At 41.3% G+C, this 15526-nt stretch overlaps 1 protein-coding gene across 1 annotated transcript in view; it reads right to left on the reverse strand.

The window, feature by feature from the left end:
* The window catches only part of LOC124709129 (Bloom syndrome protein homolog), a 189955-nt gene that overhangs the window by 149313 nt on the left and 25116 nt on the right, over positions 1 to 15526 (reverse strand). Inside the window, exon 4 of the mRNA XM_047240790.1 lies at positions 1306 to 1476. Within this exon, the coding sequence (XP_047096746.1) occupies positions 1306 to 1476 (171 nt within the window). The remainder of the gene's footprint in view (positions 1 to 1305; positions 1477 to 15526) is intronic.

Raw genomic sequence — 15526 nt, forward strand, 5'->3', positions numbered from 1 at the left:
AGTACCTCGTCTCCTACCTTCCAAACTTCACAGAAGCTCTCCTTCAAACCTTTCAGAATTAGCACTCCTGGAAGAAAGCATATTGTGGAGACATGATTTAGCCACAGCCTGGGGGATATTCCCATACTTAAATTTTCACTCTGCAGCGGAGTGTGCACTGATGTGAAACTTTCTGGTAGATTAAAATTATGTGCTGGATTGAGACTTGAGACCTCTGCCTTTTGCGGGCAATTGGTCTCCCATCTGAACTTTCCAAGCTACTATAATTGTGTGTTCGAGATACTCAGATAATTGTACAGAATGTGAACTCCAGAGTTCTAGGAACAAATAACATTTATTCACCAATAAACACAGAAGAAGGTATATGATGATACTTAAGACTAATTAGCATTAGAATAGAGTTTGGCAAGAACTGTCTACAATTACCAAGAAATCGTTGTCCAAGCAACATTCATGGAACATCACACTGTACACAAAGAACAAACCAAAAGCCAGTGCCTTTGGCAGGTTGAGTGTGAATTCTTTGACAGCTAACATAAACACAGAAGTCAAGGGTAACTGACAATCTTGGTCGCTATGTGCTATTAATAGTGAGGTTGTTAGAGAGTGGAGTGACGAGGTCAGACACCAAGAAACCACCTACATTGTTTTTGAAGATGTCATCCCCGCGTTTACCTTACGGAACTTAGGGAAACCAAGGAAAAAATCAAACTGGATGGCTGGTCAAGGATTTTAACCACAGTCCTCTTGAATTCAAGCCCCATATCTTAACCTCATTTGGCCCAATTTCCTGTTATGGTAAATACTCTGACACATGTTATTTAGTAATCTGCAGCACTAAGACCTGTATTTCAAAGTTGATATGCTACAAGAAGATATGTGATTTAATACTGGACCCCAGCAAAGCTGAGATGTATGCATTAAGCATCACTGTATGGAATTACAACCACTGAGTCTTCCACAGTCATTATAGTCATATAACCAGTGTTTGCATTTAGTGGGTTTGTTCAAATATCAAATCAGTGATATACTGGCTGTACAATTAAGTACATGCTGTTTCTAATTTCTAAAGATAAAAGATTCAGAAAAGAAAGAAAATTAAGAGAAAATAAATAAGCCAGAAGTGGAAGTGCAAGTAAAAATGACGTTGGAAACAAAAGACAATGTTTTCCATGTAGATTTAACAATAGAAACAATTCAATGAAATATATGTATAGTAAGCAAAAAATAGTTCTCTTGATAGATACATAGTGTGACCTAAAGGTTACAGTTCTTCTCATAAGAAAATATGACATTGACCCTTACCACAAACATCATCATCATCATCACTAACAATTATATGTCTCGGTTTTTTCCATCCTCTAGTTATAATTTCATCATCTTGGTGCATCAGTGCTGTAGAACCTTTCAGCCTATATTCTTTGTTTGCCTGCTCCTCTTTAATCTCAACACATCCAGTATTCTGAGTCACAGTTACTGAAAACAACACAATGCCCAAAAAGAATGATAAACATACTTTGTTCTAGACAGAAGCAACAACAGTAAACTCCAGAAATCACATCTGAATGACACTCTAGCATTCACTTCACTTTCATTTCTTATTTATTACATTGTTACTAATTGGAAATTAGTAGTGGTAAACAATGTCATAAAACATACAGAATTTATTGAAAGAAACAAATACAGGACAATAAAAAAATGGAACTATGAAGTTTCAGACAAACAATAACACAGAAATTTTCAATTGATGTCCTCATGAAGAGAGCAACTTTAGTGGGCAAAGTGGAGACTTTTGGAAATTTATAGTTGACCATGCAGTGGATAGATACGAACTAGTCAAAAGGTTTACGATAAGAGGGACCTTCCATGGTATAGAGACACTATAAAAAACAGTGAGTATCTGAACTGCATAATAGGTGTAAAACAAAGGTTTGGGCTATGGAGAGAAATGCTGAGTGAAATGGGTTTGGCTATCAAGAGAGCAATGCATGAAGCCTTGTGTGAATATTATAAAAAGATCTTGCCCAAAATCCAAATAAACTTATGAGTAACAACAGAAATGAAAGCTCTCTTCCCATGGGTTTCCATGTTTTTGGAACATTCATGGCTGTCGATTTGCTTTGGACAAAGAGTTGCATTCCAAGGCACAGTCATGGTTCCATAGGCACCTGCAAACATTATCCATGAAGACATCGACCATTTGTCTCACAGTGGGATAAAGGGACAGAGAAGGAGGGAGAGGGGGGAGAGAGGGAGAGGGAGGGGGTTGAGCGAGTAGGTGGTGGGGGCTAGTGGGGATAGGCATGTTTCAGAGCCTAAATGTGGACATTTTCAGTAGCCATGGAGCAGTGGTTGGTTGAGCATCGCATGATTGTTGTCGAGGCGTTTTTGAAAAGTAGTGATTCCTGTGTTGCTGTGCAGCTGCAGTTCTGTAGGCACTTTAATTTAGGTCCACAAGGAAATGTTCAGACACGCAACACAATTATACTGTGGGTGAATAACTTCAGAGCTACCAGTTCAGCACTGAAATGGAAGTCGGCAGGCCATCCAAGATCAGCCCGGACACCAGAGAATATCGATAGAGTACGAGAAGCTGTGGAAGCCAGTCCTTGGGGCCGATTCATAAACAAGCTGCTGATTTTCACATGTCTGACCAACCAGTAAGATGAATTTTGCAGTTCAATCAGCATTTCCATCCATACAAAATGGCTATTTTTCAGCAGTTAAAGCCCAATGACCACGCAAAGCAAAAAGCATTTCCAGAGCAAATGACTGATTTGATGACATATGAAAAAAAAATCATGATAAGTGATGAGGAACATTTTCATTGGGACGGTTATGTAAACAAACAGAACTTTCGTTATTGGTCAGCTACAAATCCTGAAGAACTGCATCAATGTCCTCTGCATGCCCTAAGGTCATAGTGCGTTGTGGTGTAACAAAAACTTGTGTCACTGGGCCATACTTCCTGATACCTGAACTTCGGAGAAAACACTTAGTGCACAGTAGAATGTGGTTCCAGCAGGATGGGGCAATTGCCCATACAGCCAATGAGGTGATGGACTTTTTGAGAAGTAAGTTTCGAGTAATCTTGCATTTTGGGAATATTCGATGGCCAGCATGCTCCCTCATCTAAGTGTTTGTGATTTTTTCTTGTGGGGCTTCTCGAGATCAAGAGTCTACACAAGCAAGCCCCATATATTGGTCGAACTTAGGTGGCCATAATTCAAGAAATCACCAACCTGTCTCCTGATATCTTCAAATCTTAAACTGATGAAATTGGTTGTTCCAATGTTATTTTCTTTAATTTCCATTAATATCATCCTGTAATAACCAATAAAACATTTTTTATCTCTCTTAACATTTGAGTTATTTATACTTTAGAATCATCAGACCTTTTTGCTGCTCCCTGTATTATGTCAGGGCTAAGACTTTGACTAAGAAAGGATAAAGCTATGGAAATAATTAAAATAGCATAGCAGATAGCTGCAGCTGGATTAATGGAATAAAAAGGATGAGTCATCCAGTCTACAACACACTAAAATCTCCAGCATAAAAGCTTAGGCTTAAGCCCATTCATTTCAAAAGACTTTAAAACCTTTGCCACACCTGTCACACACCATGAGCTAAAATAGAGAATCTCTGAATATATTCTGAGCTCAAACTTAGTGAGGTATCTCAAATGGAATGACTTCCTCCATGGAAACCAGCATGGTTCCCATAAACACCAATCATGTGACATCAAACTAGTACTTTTCTCACACGACATCCTGAAAGCCATGATGGAGGCATTTAGGGGGATGCAGTATTTCATGACTTTCAATAAGCGTCTGAGATGGTATCACACCAATGATTATTAACAAAAATGTGATTATATAGTCAATCAAAATTTATTAATGGATTGAGGATTTCTTGGTAGGGAGAACAAAACATGTAATCTTGGGTAGAGAGTTGTAGAAGTAACATCGGGCATGCACCAGGGAATTGTGTTGGGATCCTTCTGTTTATGTTGCATATTAATGAATTTGGAAACAGTATTAATATTAACCTCAGATTTCTCTCAGATGATACAGTTATCTACAATGAAGTGCTAACTGGAACCAGCTGAACTAATATTCAGTTAAATTTTAATAGGATGCTAAAGTGGTGCAAAGAACAGCAACTTGCTTCAAATATTCAAAAAGATAGCCTTCTAATGCTTATACAGACACTTTGTATCAGCTTAGTTCATAAGATAAAAGGATCTTGAACATGAAGTATGTCACACATTTCAGCATTTTATATAGCTGAGACACTAGCAACCAGACTTTAATCTCCCACATTCTTGTTGACACTACTTAAAGAGCAAAGTTTTGTAAAGGTTTGAAACTGTGTGTAAAGTTTATTGCAAATAACTAAGTGTTCTCACTCTCAAATACTGGATGAATAAAATCTAGGTATTTGCTTGTCATGGTCTACACTTCTTTTTCAACCTCATCTCCTCGACTTTGATAGTTTGAGGGTTCTCACCCACATGGCTATTCTTTACAGACAGAAAGTGATATGTGTACCAAGTTTCATTAAAATCAGTCCTGTGGGTTTGGAGGAGATGTGGAACAAACATCTTTATAATATGTATGGACATATATTTTTCCATGATCCAATTTTGATGAAGTAAAGCCTGTATGGTACCCCAACTTTTGCTACATTACATGCGAAAACCCCATGAAAATTTTTCAAGTAGTTTTGGAGAAGTGTATTCAAACTGACAGACATGACAGTTTCATTATTGGTGTTATTGGTATACTCATACCTTCCTTGCTCTTGTTATATATTCTCCCACATATTTAAATTTGTCCATCCTTGCGTACTGCTGCATAGTCCACTGTTCTACGGGACCCTTCCAAGTGCCTGTCTGTCAACAGAGTCATGCCTTTGTGAAGTCCACAAAAGTCGCTACAGCCTACTTCTTACCTAAGACCCTATGTCTTATTAGATGTTCCAGGATAAACATGTGTTCTACGCATCCTCTTCACTTCTTAAATCCCACTCACTATTATCCAAGTATAGTTTCTACCTGTCCTTTTCCACTCTCTTCAGAAGGATTTTTGACAGCACCTTGTTGCTGTCCTCTAGTAGTCTTGTATCCCAGCCTGGCACATTTGAAATTCTACCGGACAGTATGGACATTGATGACGGCCACTGGGTGGCGCTGCTGCACCTGCAGGTGCTGCGGTCACTGATGTAAGTGCTGCCATAAGCCATGCCTGTCCGACCAGCCTATGAGAGGTCATGGCTGCGCATGGCCACTCTGACTCTTCGTTGTGATTTGTCTGCATTATCATACAGATCTCGCTACACATCATTGTCTTGGTTCAGAATTCAAAACGTCTTAGTATGCAATCTTGGTTTGCCCTTTGGACTGTTTTTCTGTCATGCAACTTCCATTGTCTGTCATTCTCTTGTGTTATCCAGATGTTTTTCTCTGGCAAACTGCTGTCAATGCTCTCACCAGTCAGCCAGTCATGGCTGGTTCTGAACTCGTTCCCAGACTTGTCTGATTCTGGTCACTATAACTGGTGACGAGGTAAAAAGTTAGCAGCATTCCATTAATGCCAGGCTCATGCAGTTTGTGGAATAGCAACAGCAACAGATGCTCCAGCAGCATTAGTTCTTACAGTAGCTCCAACAGCAGCAACAGCATCTCCAAGAACAATTTCAACTTCTGTTGGATCACTCACGAGTTCAGAGTTTCCAACCCACTCAGGCTGTGGCCAATTCATAGGCGGAGTGCCGCACACCCGCATTTTCGCCATTTAATGATGCAAAAGAGGATTTGGACATGTATTTGCAGCATCCGAAGCAGCACGTCATTAATTTTTTTGGATCACATTCTTCAATCATCACTTTTCCTTTCTGGGGCTTCCCTGGAGACATTTTTCTTGCTAAAGAAGTTGGCTCCACTCTCAAATCTGGTTGCACTCATGTCCAAGGAGATGAGTTCGTTACTGTCCAATTATTATTCAAATAATTCGATGTGGTCACAATGTGCCTCAAGTTGCATCAATATTACAAGCAACCTGGTCAGTCATACCACTCATGACTGATGGATTTACAAGGATTGAATCAAAATTGCGATTTCACTTGCACAAACATGGCTTTCAAAACTTCATATGCAAATTCACTAATCCGAAATGATATGGTTAAATTGGCTTCTGATTCGGAAGTTCGTATTGCAGTCCTCAAACTGGGCAACCCAACCTTTAGATGATATTTTGAAAATCACACACTCTTTTCAGATCACACATGCTAGAAATGAACACATAATGGTGCAGCCTTAGGTAGCACCGATGTAGCCACCGCCTCAGGGGCAGAATTCTGGTAAGTCTTTTTCCAGCTGTTGGCATTGTGATTCATCAATTTCAGACACCTCCACGGCCTCTGAACAGCCTGTCACACTCTGCTGATGTAATCAGCAGGATCTGCCACCATGTCCTGACTGCTTCATAGTGCACCTACATGCAGACTGTCCAGATCCCTGGTTTGGGGAAGATGGGCATCTCCACACTGTTTGTTGTCAACCATCGACACAGTAATCCCCCACATGCCTCACAGGACAGTGCATGAACTTAAGGCAGTTGCTTCTCAGAGTGATCCTTCCACCTCCAAGTTGTTTATCACCCTCAAAATTGTAACAAAGGACATCTGCTTCCAGGTAGACAAAGGAGCTACTGTTTCTTTGATCAACCTCCACATGTATGCTTAGTTCCCCTGACTTGCCCCCACCCTCCTGTATGCTGCTTGCCTATGGTGCCAGTTCAATTCTCTCCAAGATCAGTTTCATGATTAACAGTACATACAAATAGGTCATCCACCTGACAACTGTTTGTTGCTGATGGTTACTCACTGCTAGGTTTCTCCATCACTGCTGAGTTTCGAGCTGTCTCCTACTGGTTCCCTTCCAGGAACTAGACGACCTCTTTGCTGCCTTCGTGCTTCTGTTTGAAACCGACCCTGGGTGCACAACGGATTTGCCGGCTCGTATCTCCTTACGCCTGAATGCTGCACCTCATCTTCCAGTCTCTTTAGGGGTGGCTGTTAAGCAAGAACTCAATAGCCTATGTGCAGCTGGAGTAATGAAACCATCAAAACTAGTGCTTGGGCCACACACCTGGTGGTGGTCAAGAAATCCAGTGGCTCTTCCAGCCGGATGGAGGTCTTAAATCGACGATTAATGCTCAGGCACAAGTGTAAACTTACCCCAGCCCGCATCCAGAGGTGAACATTTCTCTAAGCTGGACCTTGCTGACACATATTTGCAGATCACCCTGGATGAGGAATTGCAATGCTTTATGGCTTATAAAAATAAAGACGCTTGCCCTTTGGGATTTCTTCCACTCCAGCGATTTTCCAGAGATATCTGGAACTTTTAATTGTGTCCTTTCCTGCTTGTACTATCAAGACGAACTAATTGTCACAGGCACTATACATCAGAACCACTTGCGCAATCTTCACTATGTTGAGTTATGCAGGGCTCAAGTGCCACTTACACAAATGTCAGTTTTTTCAGAAGCAAGTGGAATACCTGGACCACTTGCTCAACAAAGACAGGATTCACCCCACTAACTGCAACATTTCTGCTGTTGACACTCTACCCCGCCCCAAATCCAGCAGGAGCTGCAGGCTTTTTCTGCGGAAGGTAAATTATCATTCTAAGTTCCTTCCACAGTTGACCCACATTATCTATACGCTCAGCCAGTTCTGGAAGAAGGGTGTTTAGTGCAGGTCGATAATTGCCTGTGAGCATATTTTCACACAGCCCAGCGATCTGACTTACACACCTTACTCCATCTCGTCCACTGGTTTTGGCCATGGATGCTTCTCCGTACAGCATTGGCATAGTACTGGCCCACAGGGATGACGACAGTAGAGAACAGCCTATTGCCTTTGCATCGAAAACAGTGACACCCACTCAAAAGAGCTATTTTCAGATCTAGGAAAAGACTTTGGCGATCATCTTAGCCATTAAGAAGTACCACTTTACCTTTTCAGGACTAAGTTTACTCTCATTACAGACCATAAGTTACTAGTGGCTCTCTTTGGGCCCTACTCTCGGCTTCCAGAGTGGACTACATAACACCTCCAGTATTGGCCGCTCTTCCTAAGCTCCTATCTTTATACTATCAAATACAAGCCCACAGCACAACAAAAAATGTGGATGACCTTTCTTGTCTGTCCTCAGACCCTGACCCAGCATTTGACCAACAGGAGATCTCCTCCTAATAATTTCCGGGTATGCAGCCGGATCCCGTCGACATTCTGCCACGATATTTCAGCCCAGAGACGTCCGGCCATCATCAGGTGAGTACACAACTACTGAAGAGCCCAGGTGCAGTCGCGGTATTTATGCCGAATCTCGCACATGTTATTATTAGAAATTATTAGAAGAAGAAATACGCCGGGAAAATTTCAGAAGTCACAGGAGATCTCCTGTTTTCACATCTATAAGAAACGATGGCATGCTATGGATGGGTTTCCCATTACAGCTACTCACATTGTTGCAGACATGTGCCATGATCCAGTCTTGTGGTGTGTCACAAACTATGTGCTTCATGGGTGGCTCACTTCTTTCTCAGAATCTGCCAACCCTGAGCTCCCACCATTTGCCCCTTGTCTCCGATGTTCTACTTGACACAGAAGAAGGTACTCACTATCTTATCATCTAACCTACTTGTGCCCCCATGTTTTGCACCTGCTCCATTGGGTTATGCTGCAGATGAAGGCCCTTGCAAGGTGCCAAGCATACTGGCCATGACTGAATAAAGATGTGCAGGCCACAGTGCACAACTGCTCTGCTTGAGCTCGGCACCAGGTACCTGCACCCCAGTCATTCGTCGCCTGGAATTGGATCCATCTGGACTTTGCTGGCTCCTTTTTGAGATCTATGTAGCTCATTGTCATGGATTCTCACTTTAAATACTTATAAGTCATCAGCATGGCGTCCAATATCAACAACACCACTCTCAATGCTCTCATCCAGATACACTATGTGATCAAAAGTATCCAGACACCTGGCTTAAAATGACTTACAAGTTTGTGGTGCCCTCCATTGGTAATGCTGGAATTCAATATGGTGTTGGAGTCTCCCAGGCATACATTCAATAAGGTGCTGGAATATTTCTTGGGGAATGGCAGCCCATTCTTCACAGAGTGCTGCACTGAGGAGGAATATCGATGTCGGTTGGTGAGTCCTGGCATGAAGTCGGCGTTCCAAAACATCTCAAAGGTTTTCAATAGGATTCAGGTCAGGACCCTGAGCAGGCCAGTACACTACAGGGATGTTATTGTCATGTAACCACTCTGCCACAGCCCAGGCATTACGAACAGGTGCTCAATCGTGTTGAAAGATGCAATTGCCATCCCCAAATTGCTCTTCAACATTGGGAAGTAAGGAGGCTTTTAAAACATCAATGTAGGCCTGTGCTGTAATAGTGCCACGCATAACAACAAGGGGTGCAAGCCCGTTCCATGGAAAACACTACCACACCATAACGCCACCACCTCCCTATTTTACTGTTAGTACTACACACACCATGGCAGATGACATTCACCGGGCATTCGTCATACCTACACCCTGCCTTGGATCGCCACATTGTGTACCATGATTTGTCACTCCACACAATGTTTTTCCACTGTTCAATCATCTAATGTCTACGCCCATTACACCAAGTGAGGCATTCTTTGGCATTTACCGGTTTGGTGTGTGGCTTATGAGCAGCCGCTCTACCATGAAATCCAAGTTTTCTTATCTCCCGCCAAACTGTCATAGTACTTGCAGTGGATCCTGATGCAGTTTGTAATCCCTGTCTGGATAGATGTCTTCCTATTACACATTACAATCCTCTTCAACTTTCGGCGGTCTCTGTCAGTCAACAAACGAGGTCAGTCTGTACGCTTTTGTGCTATATGTGTCCCTTCAACACATCGGAAGCAATGGACGTAGGGATTTTTAGGAGTGTGGAAATCTTGCGTACAGATGTATGACACAAGTGACACCCAATCACCTGACCATGTTCGAAGTCCATGAGTTCAGAGGAGCGCCCCATTCTGCTCTCTCATGATGCGTAATGACTACTGAGGTCGCTGATATGGAGTACCTGGCAGTAGGTGGCAGCACAATGCAGCTAATATGAAAACCGTATGTTTTTGGCAGAGTCTGGATACTTTTGATCACATAGTGTACTTGCCACTGAGTGGCTTCCCTCCACCATCATGTTGGATATGGGCCCCAACACATGGCGGAGACTTTCAAACAGTTCTGCACCTCATATGCCATCAAGCACCTGTTTAGTCTGCTGTTTCACTCCTCCTCCAATGGTGAAGTGGGGCATATGGTGCATACATTTAAATAACAAATGTTGAAAGTGGTGAGTACTCCCACCACTATGGCTGCCCTCACTCTGTTTCTCAGCACTTACTGGTCAACCCCTGTCCATGAATGTAGCCCAGCAGAGCTCCTCCATGGGCTGCAGCCACATACTCTCATCTCATGACCCCACAGCCGACAACACTGGACCAGACCTGCCAGCCGCTTGCTGCTGGGCACAGTTGTGTGAGCATGCTTGTTTGGAATAAAACCATTGTGGGTGCCAGTCACAGTACTTGCCATCCATGGGCGAAGGTGCCTTATAACAGCGAACACTCCGGGGGATTTGGAGCACTGGTACACCAATCAGCTCTGTCCACACCTACCAACTGTCCCACCGTTGCCATCTCAATCAGTCTCGGAATGCCCACTCTTGCTGTTCCCATACCTGCTCTCGGACCCCAGCAGTGGTTTCCGAGGAAGCAGTCAATGTGGACGTCTCTGAGTGAACTCTGCCCTCTTAGTCATTGTCGCCCACAACACCAGGTTCCCCAGATTTGTCTACTGCCTTGCCCTCATCCCATTTTATCATCTCGGCTACTATCCCATAACTTCCAGTAGCTTTATTATTATTTAAATAACTTATGGCTTGTGCGACCTTATCCCTGGTTGGAAGTTATGACACTCTCCCTCCTACATTTGGCAGCAGTTCTGGCTCATCTTCAGGTGGTTTGCAGTTCAGCGAGTCATGAAAGTACTCTGCAAGTATCCTATAGTTTCCATTCATACGAATTGCCTTTTTATCCATTATAAACAGTTCACTAACCTGTATTCAGAGTCTTTTCAAGTTTACCAAGAAAAAGTCTATTCTTGTTTTCCCTACAGTTGTTCTCAATCTCGTCCACTTTGTATTTAAGCCTCTGTCCTCTGGTCAGCCTTATTGTCCTTAAGCCTATGAAAATCTCCAGTTTTTCTGGCTGGGTCATTCTTGCTGCTCAATGCTTTCCTGTGGTTCTCTACTGCATTTGCACAGCCCTTGTTTGCCCCTACTAGTGCTCCTGTTCCTTTTCCTCCTTTCCTCATAATTCAGCCTGATTCACAACGTTCTTCCCATTCATTTATGTCAAAATTCCTTCTGCACATTTGGCTCAATTATGTTTTGCAATCCAGTTAAAATAACTTTGTCACCGACTGACTGCAGCTGCAGGAGTCATTGTTGTCAGCGTGTAGTCAGCCACACTTAACAATACCTACGCAATAAGCAACACAACGAGCATGTGGCACTCGAGAAAGAACTATGATGGCCCTGTCACTCGATCTGCTAAAACGACAATCATAAAATTATTTTAATCAAGAGTATAATTTGTCTTTTTCTATCCTTAAGTTTCTGGTTGTTCTTTTAGTCTGTGCCATCTGCCTCTGGAATCAAAAATAACTTGTAATCTGATTCTGTTCTTGTGTTCTCCCTGACCTGGTGTTCATGATCTCTTTAGTGTTTGTCCAATTGGGTGCATGGGCTTGTCCATATCAGTTACTTACTCGATATGGCCCTGAAGTGCATTGTGATGTGTTTGATTTTGTGTCTGTAACACAGTTAAATTAACCTCTGTTTCTCCTCTGTTGTGTTGGGTACTGCAACACTGTTCCTTTATGTTGGTTCTCCCTTCAAATCTGTGCATTATAATTGCCTACAAGTACCTTTATTTGTCAGTGTATCATGAAGCTCCTCCCACATAGTGGTCCTACCTGTTACTGTCCATTTACTGTTGTATACTTTTTGCTACCTATTTAGATCAACAGCGTTGATATCCTTTCAGGTTTTCCTATCAGCTCTATGAAGCTTTCCGACTATTGTATCTTTGTTACTGTATCTCGTTTCTTGCGTGGTTAGTAGTATACCGATATTTCTCTCTTTCATCTCTCTTACCAGTGTTGGTCATTGTCTGTACATTCATGGTTCCTATTTCAAAAATTCTTTTAACTTTAATATTTTTTAAGATTCTTAGGAGCTCTGACTCTTCACTTAGCACTTTCTGGCAGGTCTCTCAATCTTCAAGTTTCCTTCCTTTATATAGTCCCTGTGTATGTTTCTTCCACCTTTCGCCCATCTCTTCTTTTTATAGTACTGGCTTTCCATCTGTACAATTCATTTTAATGACACAAATAGTAATATTCTTATTTATGAGACATTCTTCAGGTTTAGACCAAGTGTCCATTTGTACAATGAGTACTTTGTATAATTTATATAATTTACAGTACGAAAACTACTTGCTTATGTTTTGAGAGTGATATGTTGTATGCTGGTGTGTTTTAACGTGTCATTGTGATTTTATATTTATATCAAATATGCTTGAAAACATTTTTGACAGTCTAATTCTGCTCTCTTTTACTTATTTTTGTGTTTGTGCCACTGCTGTCAATTATTTTCAACCATATTGAGGACCATTCTGATAATGAGATGAGTTCCCAAAATCTGTTATGGAGTGAAATCAATATCTCTTTTGTGGATGAGGAAATTTAATGAAACAGTCACCTACTTACACTTAACACACAGAGCCTTGAGATTTAACTCATTGCAATCTGCTTTCACACTGAGACTTAAATGAAAACATTGTCTATTGGTGTGGTGCTGCTTCCCTGAACTCTTGTAGGGAAAATTACAGTTGAATATAAATTAAATGAAGGAAGGAGATATTCTGTTTATTTCTTCTCTGTAGAAATGGCTTATAATCCAATACTAGGATACACTTACACAGGATGTCAAGTGAAGAAGTCCCTAGTTTACAAATTTAGTATCTCGAAACCTAAAATCGACAAGATGAGTACAACAAAAAGCATGTTTATTGTGGAAGCTGTGAGAATTTTATAAATAGATTATACAAAAAGTTATGAAATACCGTAATTCGAAAAGATGATAACAGGTCATGCTAAACACTGTGCATCTCATACAGTATCAGTGTGCATAATTAAACTTGTCCTTTGCAAGCAGTCTTTGCAATCACAATTACACTGTAATCTGTAGTACTATTTGACGTATGCCAATATATTTTAGTATATTGATGACTCCCAAGGATCATGTGTCTTTTAATTCTTTGCTTCTCTGGTGGATTTTGACAATGGTAGGTTTCTTCTCTTTTATACTCTACTGATACCATAAGCAGTGTTTATAATTTACATTACATTCATTCAGCAATGTTTTGTGCTTATAGGCTTTATCCTATAATACGTGGATTGTCACGTACTGTCCAGGCTTCTCATTTGACGGTGTCTTGGATATGTATTACTCGTTATGCAGGATTCAGACTGGATGCCCATCTGCTGTTTCACCCAAGGTTTTACCAAGGAGTGACATGTTTTTATGCACACTTGTAGATAGGAATTTGTGGCACATGAAGTATTAGTTTTGTGAGTACATCACTTTACTGTCTACTTTGTTCTGTAGATTATGTTGACTACTAGTTGAAGATGTACCTCCAGGGTATGAAACTGGTTGTCATACAGTGAAAACATAATAAACAGGATTTGAAATTGTTTGAACGTTCTTCACAGTATGTACACTTCCCCCCCCCCCCCCCCCCCTGCAACTGCCCGATCTATGAGGTTATTTGTAGTCTTTTCAAAATGTCCACCACTTGCAGTACAAAGATGGCACAATCAAACAATGAAATTTGCCATCACATCTTCTAGTGTCTCAAAGGAATTGGATTCCAGTGCCACACAGATTGCCAACTCAAGCTCGTCCAACATGGTGGGTTGGTTCGAGTAGACAGTGTCTTTCAACAGGGCCCACAAAAAGTAGGCATGAGGAGCCAGATAGGGTAAATATGGAGCCCAATCCATCCTGGCACCAGTAAATTTGCAATAACCCATGTGATGACTCTATTCCTGAAGTATTCATCAAGAAAGTGAAACACCTGTTTGGTGTGTGTGGTCTGACCTCATCTTGCATGACCTACTCAGTGCCTGGTCAATCCTATAAAGCTAGCTTTTGTTGTGGCAAACTGTTTGAAAATTGCAACATAACATTCACCAGTGACCATTTCTCGCATGAAATTAAGGACCAACAATCCTTCAGCTGCATACCAAAGCCCAAAAAATAACTTTGGGAAAATAATGTAGTTTCAGTTCATACAAACAGGGATTATCAGAATACCAAAATAGCCTGTTTTCTTTACTCACCACTCCATTCAAGTGGAAGTGCACTTCATCTGTGAACCAGATACAACCACCATCAAATCCTTCATTATCAATCATTATGAGAATGTAGTTTGCAAAGTCGGCACTCTGTCGCACAGTTCATAAAGGTATGACCTTGTGGCTTTGGATTTTGAATGGAAACATGTGCACATCTATCTCGGTATTTTATGTATGGTGGAGCGCTTCAGACCAGTTTCCGCTGCAACTCTTCAGATGGATTTCTTTGGATTTTGCTGAATACCACCAGAAACTGTGGCAACATGAGATTAACTACAGTCTGCCTGGGGCTGACTTCCCCCCGCTAGATTATCAGGCACACTACCTGTTCATTGGAATTTTGTGAAGCGCTTGCAGATAGTTTTCACATTACATTGTTTTGGAACATTAAATTGGGTTTGACAACATGATACGCAATGGAAAACGTGATTTCAACCCCTTCCTTTAGTACACTAACCTACTTTCAGGTGTCAACAGAGGAACTGATCACTCTGAGCTACAGCGCACTATTTATAAGCACTACGTATTGCAAATACAGTGCCATCTGTAAGCAGCTTTTCAAATTAAGACATTTTGAAATTTCTGTAAAAGATTCTTACAGCTTTCATGGTAAACATACCATTTGCTGCATTCGTCTATCAGTCTTAGTTTTCAAGATATTTAATTTTGAAACAGGGGCTCCTTCACTTGACACCCTGTAACATGATGCTAGCACTTTCCCAGCAAGTAGTTTTAGTTTCATCAGAAAAGCCTTGAAGTCTTTCAAGTGGAGGTAAATTTATAGCACACATGTTGCTTGGGAGCAAGAACAGCAAGTAAATGTTCTACATTACAAGCTAAGAGTGCTATCTTGAGTGCCAGTTAAATTTTTTAGTTATAAACACTGCAATTTTTGATATTTTAAAGGCAGTCATTTCATTTTCACTATAATGATTACTTACTGGGAACTGAACTCAACCAACAACCAGTTCACAAACTTAATTAATT

This window comes from Schistocerca piceifrons, chromosome 7, assembly GCF_021461385.2.
Source record: "Schistocerca piceifrons isolate TAMUIC-IGC-003096 chromosome 7, iqSchPice1.1, whole genome shotgun sequence".
NCBI lineage: Eukaryota > Metazoa > Arthropoda > Insecta > Orthoptera > Acrididae > Schistocerca > Schistocerca piceifrons.